General features: G+C 44.5%; 1 protein-coding gene across 1 annotated transcript in view; it reads right to left on the bottom strand.

Annotated features, from left to right (window-relative positions):
* The window catches only part of dctn5 (dynactin 5), a 34,721-nt gene that overhangs the window by 3,872 nt on the left and 23,548 nt on the right, over positions 1–7,301 (bottom strand). Inside the window, exon 4 of the mRNA XM_045207923.1 lies at positions 2,283–2,394. Coding sequence (XP_045063858.1) covers positions 2,283–2,394 — 112 coding nt within the window. The remainder of the gene's footprint in view (positions 1–2,282; positions 2,395–7,301) is intronic.

Genomic DNA, 7,301 nt, shown 5'->3' with positions numbered 1-7,301 from the left:
GCCCACTCAGTGTAGAAGTGACTACTGGCCCACTCAGTGTAGCAGTGACTCCTGGCCCACTCAGTGTAGCAGTGACTCCTGGCCCACTCAGTGTAGCAGTGACTACTGGCCCACTCAGTGTAGAAGTGACTACCGGCCCACTCAGTGTAGCAGTGACTACTGGCCCACTCAGTGTAGCAGTGACTCCTGGCCCACTCAGTGTAGCAGTGACTGCTGGCCCACTCAGTGTAGCAGTGACTACCGGCCCACTCAGTGTAGCAGTGACTACCGGCCCACTCAGTGTAGCAGTGACTACTGGCCCACTCAGTGTAGCAGTGACTGCTGGCCCACTCAGTGTAGAAGTGACTACCGGCCCACTCAGTGTAGCAGTGACTACCGGCCCACTCAGTGTAGCAGTGACTCCATGCCCACTCAGTGTAGCAGTGACTGCTGGCCCACTCAGTGTAGAAGTGACTACCGGCCCACTCAGTGTAGCAGTGACTACTGGCCCACTCAGTGTAGCAGTGACTACTGGCCCACTCAGTGTAGAAGTGACTACCGGCCCACTCAGTGTAGCAGTAACTACTGGCCCACTCAGTGTAGAAGTGACTACCGGCCCACTCAGTGTAGCAGTGACTACTGGCCCACTCAGTGTAGCAGTGACTACTGGCCCACTCAGTGTAGCAGTGACTACTGGCCCACTCTGTGTAGCAGTGACTACCGGCCCACTCAGTGTAGCAGTGACTCCTGGCCCACTCAGTGTAGCAGTGACTCCTGGCCCACTCAGTGTAGAAGTGACTACCGGCCCACTCAGTGAAGCAGTGACTCCTGGCCCATTCAGAGAATGACAGAATAATCCCTGACCCTCCTGTGACTGTACCCTCCATAGAATAATAGATTTAGAATTAAAATAATTCTAATTGTATGGTACCCTATGGGGAGAACCATAGAATTACATATAGAATCACATTAAAGACATTTCATTGGATCTCTATGGGGATAACCATATAATTACATGTAGAACCACATTAAAGACATTTCATAGGATCTCTATGGGGAGAACCATAGAATTACATGTAGAATCACATTAAAATACATTTCATAGGATCTCTATGGGGAGAACCATAGAATTACATGTAGAATCACATTAAAAGACATTTCATAGGATCTCTATGGGGAGAACCATAGAATTACATGTAGAATCACATTAAAAGACATTTCATAGGATCTCTATGGGGAGAACCATAGAATTACATATAGAATCACATTAAAAGACATTTCATAGGATCTCTATGGGGAGAACCATAGAATTACATGTAGAATCACATTAAAGACATTTCATAGGATCTCTATGGGGAGAACCATATAATTACATATAGAATCACATTAAAGACATTTCATAGGATCTCTATGGGGAGAACCATAGAATTACATGTAGAATCACATTAAAAGACATTTCATAGGATCTCTATGGGGAGAACCATAGAATTACATGTAGAATCACATTAAAAACATTTCATAGGATCTCTATGGGGAGAACCATAGAATTACATGTAGAATCACATTAAAAGACATTTCATAGGATCTCTATGGGGAGAACCATAGAATTACATGTAGAATCACATTAAAAGACATTTCATAGGATCTCTATGGGGAGAACCATAGAATTACATATAGAATCACATTAAAAGACATTTCATAGGATCTCTATGGGGAGAACCATAGAATTACATGTAGAATCACATGAAAGACATTTCATAGGATCTCTATGGGGAGAACCATAGAATTACATGTAGAATCACATGAAAGACATTTCATAGGATCTCTATGGGGAGAACCATATAATTACATGTAGAATCACATGAAAGACATTTCATAGGATCTCTATGGGGAGAACCATAGAATTACATGTAGAATCACATTAAAAGACATTTCATAGGATCTCTATGTTGACAGAACACACTACCCCCATTGTGGCATCACAACAGAACCTCTACAGACCACTAGCATCATGTGACTACCCTGCAATAAATATAAATCATGTGACTACCCTGTAACGGGGAACCAAATGAAGCTAGCCCGCTAGCCAGAGGCTAGTAGAAAATGTGCCAAACTATCACCGGCAGGCCAGTGAAATGTTGTCTTTCCAAGCGTCACATGGCCCAGAATTAGGACCTGAATTGTTCCCACGGCCAGTGCTCTAAATCCATGTGTGTGTGTGTGTAACTGTGTGAGTGTGTGTTTAGCTCTGTGTGAGTGTGTGTTTAGCTCTGTGTGAGTGTGTGTGTGTGTGAGCCACTCACGATGACACAGTTCTTCCCGATGTGTACGTAAGATCCAATCTGAGCAGCATTCACCACACAGTCCTCCTCGATGAACACATGGTCTCCGATGTGCAGCGGGAAGAAGGCCACTCTGAAGGGGGCAGAGGTCAGGGGTTAGAGATCAACCTGTCTACTAAGAAGACCACAGACCTGCTACACTGGATGTTGAATGTTAACTGACAGAACTACAGTGGCCTTCGGAAAGTATTCAGACCCCTTGACTTTTTCCACATTTTGTTACGTTACAGCCTTATTCTAAAATGGATTTAAAAAATAAAAAATCCTCAGCAATCATATTCCATAATGACAAAGCAAAAACAGGTTTGTAGAAATTTTTGCACATTTATATATATATTTTCTTGAATACCCTATTTACATAAGTATTCAGACCCTTTGCTATGAGACTCGAAATCGAGCTCAGGTGCATCCTGTTTCCATTGATCATCCTTGAGATGTTTCTTCAACTTGATTGGAGTCCACCTGTGGTAAATTCAATTGATTGGACATGATTTGGAAAGGCACACACCTGTCTATATAAGGTCCCACAGTTGACAGTGCATGTCAGAGCAAAAACCAAGCCATGAGGTCGAGGGGATTTTCCGTAGAGCTCCGAGACAGGATTGTGTCGAGGCACAGATCTGGGGAAGGGTACCAAAAAATGTCTGCAGCATTGAAGGTCCCCAAGAACACAGTGGCCTCCATCATTCTTAAATGGAAGAAGTTTGGAACCACCAAGACTCTTCCTAGAGCTGGCCGCCCGGCCAAACTGAGCAATCGGGGCGCCATCCCTACGGTGAAGCATGGTGGTGGCAGCATCATGCTGTGGGGATGTTTTTCAGCTGCAGGGACTGGGAGACTAGTCAGGATCAAGGCAAAGATGAACGGAGCAAAGTACAGAGAGATCCATGATGAAAACCTGCTCCAGAGCGCTCAGGACCTCAGACTGGGGCGAAGGTTCACCTTCCAACAGGACAACGACCCTAAGCACACAGCCAAGACAACGCAGGAGTGGCTTCGGGACAAGTCTCTGAATGTCCTTGAGTGGCCCAGCCAGAGCCCGGACTTGAACCTGATCAAACATCTCTGGAGAGACCTGAAAATAGCTGTGCAGCGACGCTCCCCATCCAACCTGACAGAGCTTGAGAGGATCTGCAGAGAAGAATGGGAGAAACTCCCCAAATTCAGGTGTGCCAAGCTTGTAGCGTCATACCCAAGAAGACTCGATGCTGTAATCGCTGCCAAACGTGCTTCAACAAAGTACTGAGTAAAGGGTCTGAATACTTATGTAAATGTGATATTTCCGGTTGTTTTATTTTTAATAAATTAGCAAAAATTTCTAAGAACCTGTTTTTTGCTTTGTCATTATGGGGTATTGTGTGTAGATTGATGATGCGGAATTTTTTTTTTTTATTCCGTTTTAGAATAAGGCTGTAACATAACAAAGTGGAAAAAGTCAAGGGGTCTGAATACTTTCCGAAGGCCACTGTATATCATGACAAGGCCATTGTTTATCAAACTGTCAGGAGGTGCTGCAGCATGAGGCCTATCAGCAGGAACATCACCAGACCAACACATTCCTCTCTCTAGCTAGATCTATCAGCAGGAACATCACCAGACCAACACATCCCTCTCTCTAGCTAGATCTATCAGCAGGAACATCACCAGACCAACACATTCCTCTCTCTAGCTAGATCTATCAGCAGGAACATCACCAGACCAACACATCCCTCTCTCTAGCTAGATCTATCAGCAGGAACATCACCAGACCAACACATTCCTCTCTCTAGCTAGATCTATCAGCAGAAACATCACCAGACCAACACATTCCTCTCTAGCTAGATCTATCAGCAGAAACATCACCAGACCAACACAATCCTCTCTCTAGCTAGATCTATCAGCAGAAACATCACCAGACCAACACATTCCTCTCTCTAGCTAGATCTATCAGCAGAAACATCACCAGACCAACACATTCCTCTCTCTAGCTAGATCTATCAGCAGAAACATCACCAGACCAACACATTCCTCTCTCTAGCTAGATCTAACAGCAGCAGAAACATCACCAGACCAACACATTCCTCTCTCTAGCTAGATCTATCAGCAGAAACATCACCAGACCAACACATTCCTCTCTCTAGCTAGATCTATAAGCAGCAGAAACATCACCAGACCAACACATTCCTCTCTCTAGCTAGATCTATCAGCAGAAACATCACCAGACCAACACATTCCTCTCTCTAGCTAGATCTAACAGCAGGAACATCACCAGACCAACACATTCCTCTCTCTAGCTAGATCTATCAGCAGAAACATCACCAGACCAACACATTCCTCTCTCTAGCTAGATCTATCAGCAGAAACATCACCAGACCAACACATTCCTCTCTCTAGCTAGATCTATCAGCAGAAACATCACCAGACCAACACATTCCTCTCTCTAGCTAGATCTAACAGCAGAAACATCACCAGACCAACACATTCCTCTCTCTAGCTAGATCTAACAGCAGAAACATCACCAGACCAACACATTCCTCTCTCTAGCTAGATCTATCAGCAGAAACATCACCAGACCAACACATTCCTCTCTCTAGCTAGATCTAACAGCAGCAGAAACATCACCAGACCAACACATTCCTCTCTCTAGCTAGATCTATCAGCAGAAACATCACCAGACCAACACATTCCTCTCTCTAGCTAGATCTATAAGCAGCAGAAACATCACCAGACCAACACATTCCTCTCTCTAGCTAGATCTAACAGCAGAAACATCACCAGACCAACACATTCCTCTCTCTAGCTAGATCTAACAGCAGCAGAAACATCACCAGACCAACACATTCCTCTCTCTAGCTAGATCTATCAGCAGAAACATCACCAGACCAACACATTCCTCTCTCTAGCTAGATCTAACAGCAGAAACATCACCAGACCAACACATTCCTCTCTCTAGCTAGATCTATCAGCAGAAACATCACCAGACCAACACATTCCTCTCTCTAGCTAGATCTATAAGCAGCAGAAACATCACCAGACCAACACATTCCTCTCTCTAGCTAGATCTATCAGCAGAAACATCACCAGACCAACACATTCCTCTCTCTAGCTAGATCTATCAGCAGAAACATCACCAGACCAACACATTCCTCTCTCTAGCTAGATCTATCAGCAGAAACATCACCAGACCAACACATTCCTCTCTCTAGCTAGATCTAACAGCAGGAACATCACCAGACCAACACATTCCTCTCTCTAGCTAGATCTATCAGCAGAAACATCACCAGACCAACACATTCCTCTCTCTAGCTAGATCTATCAGCAGAAACATCACCAGACCAACACATTCCTCTCTCTAGCTAGATCTATCAGCAGAAACATCACCAGACCAACACATTCCTCTCTCTAGCTAGATCTATCAGCAGAAACATCACCAGACCAACACATTCCTCTCTCTAGCTAGATCTATCAGCAGAAACATCACCAGACCAACACATTCCTCTCTCTAGCTAGATCTATCAGCAGAAACATCACCAGACCAACACATTCCTCTCTCTAGCTAGATCTAACAGCAGAAACATCACCAGACCAACACATTCCTCTCTCTAGCTAGATCTAACAGCAGAAACATCACCAGACCAACACATTCCTCTCTCTAGCTAGATCTATCAGCAGCAACATCACCAGACCAACACATTCCTCTCTCTAGCTAGATCTAACAGCAGCAGAAACATCACCAGACCAACACATTCCTCTCTCTAGCTAGATCTAACAGCAGAAACATCACCAGACCAACACATTCCTCTCTCTAGCTAGATCTAACAGCAGAAACATCACCAGACCAACACATTCCTCTCTCTAGCTAGATCTAACAGCAGAAACATCACCAGACCAACACATTCCTCTCTCTAGCTAGATCTATCAGCAGCAACATCACCAGACCAACACATTCCTCTCTCTAGCTAGATCTAACAGCAGCAGAAACATCACCAGACCAACACATTCCTCTCTCTAGCTAGATCTAACAGCAGAAACATCACCAGACCAACACATTCCTCTCTCTAGCTAGATCTATCAGCAGAAACATCACCAGACCAACACATTCCTCTCTCTCGCTAGATCTATCAGCAGAAACATCACCAGACCAACACATTCCTCTCTCTAGCTAGATCTATCAGCAGAAACATCACCAGACCAACACATTCCTCTCTCTAGCTAGATCTAACAGCAGAAACATCACCAGACCAACACATTCCTCTCTCTAGCTAGATCTATCAGCAGGAACATCACCAGACCAACACACCCCTCTCTCTAGCTAGATCTATCAGCAGGAACATCACCAGACCAACACATTCCTCTCTCTAGCTAGATCTATCAGCAGGAACATCACCAGACCAACACATCCCTCTCTCTAGCTAGATCTATCAGCAGAAACATCACCAGACCAACACATTCCTCTCTCTAGCTAGATCTATAAGCAGCAGAAACATCACCAGACCAACACATTCCTCTCTCTAGCTAGATCTAACAGCAGCAGAAACATCACCAGACCAACACATTCCTCTCTCTAGCTAGATCTATCAGCAGAAACATCACCAGACCAACACATTCCTCTCTCTAGCTAGATCTAACAGCAGAAACATCACCAGACCAACACATTCCCTCTCTAGCTAGATCTATCAGCAGAAACATCACCAGACCAACACATTCCTCTCTCTAGCTAGATCTATAGCAGCAGAAACATCACCAGACCAACACATTCCTCTCTCTAGCTAGATCTATCAGCAGAAACATCACCAGACCAACACATTCCTCTCTCTAGCTAGATCTATCAGCAGAAACATCACCAGACCAACACATTCCTCTCTCTAGCTAGATCTATCAGCAGAAACATCACCAGACCAACACATTCCTCTCTCTAGCTAGATCTATCAGCAGAAACATCACCAGACCAACACATTCCTCTCTCTAGCTAGATCTAACAGCAGAAACATCACCAGACCA

This window comes from Coregonus clupeaformis, chromosome 26 (assembly GCF_020615455.1).
Source record: "Coregonus clupeaformis isolate EN_2021a chromosome 26, ASM2061545v1, whole genome shotgun sequence".
Classification (NCBI taxonomy): domain Eukaryota; kingdom Metazoa; phylum Chordata; class Actinopteri; order Salmoniformes; family Salmonidae; genus Coregonus; species Coregonus clupeaformis.
The sequence above is the reverse complement of the archived record's forward strand: the minus strand, read 5'-3'. Positions and strand labels throughout refer to the sequence as shown.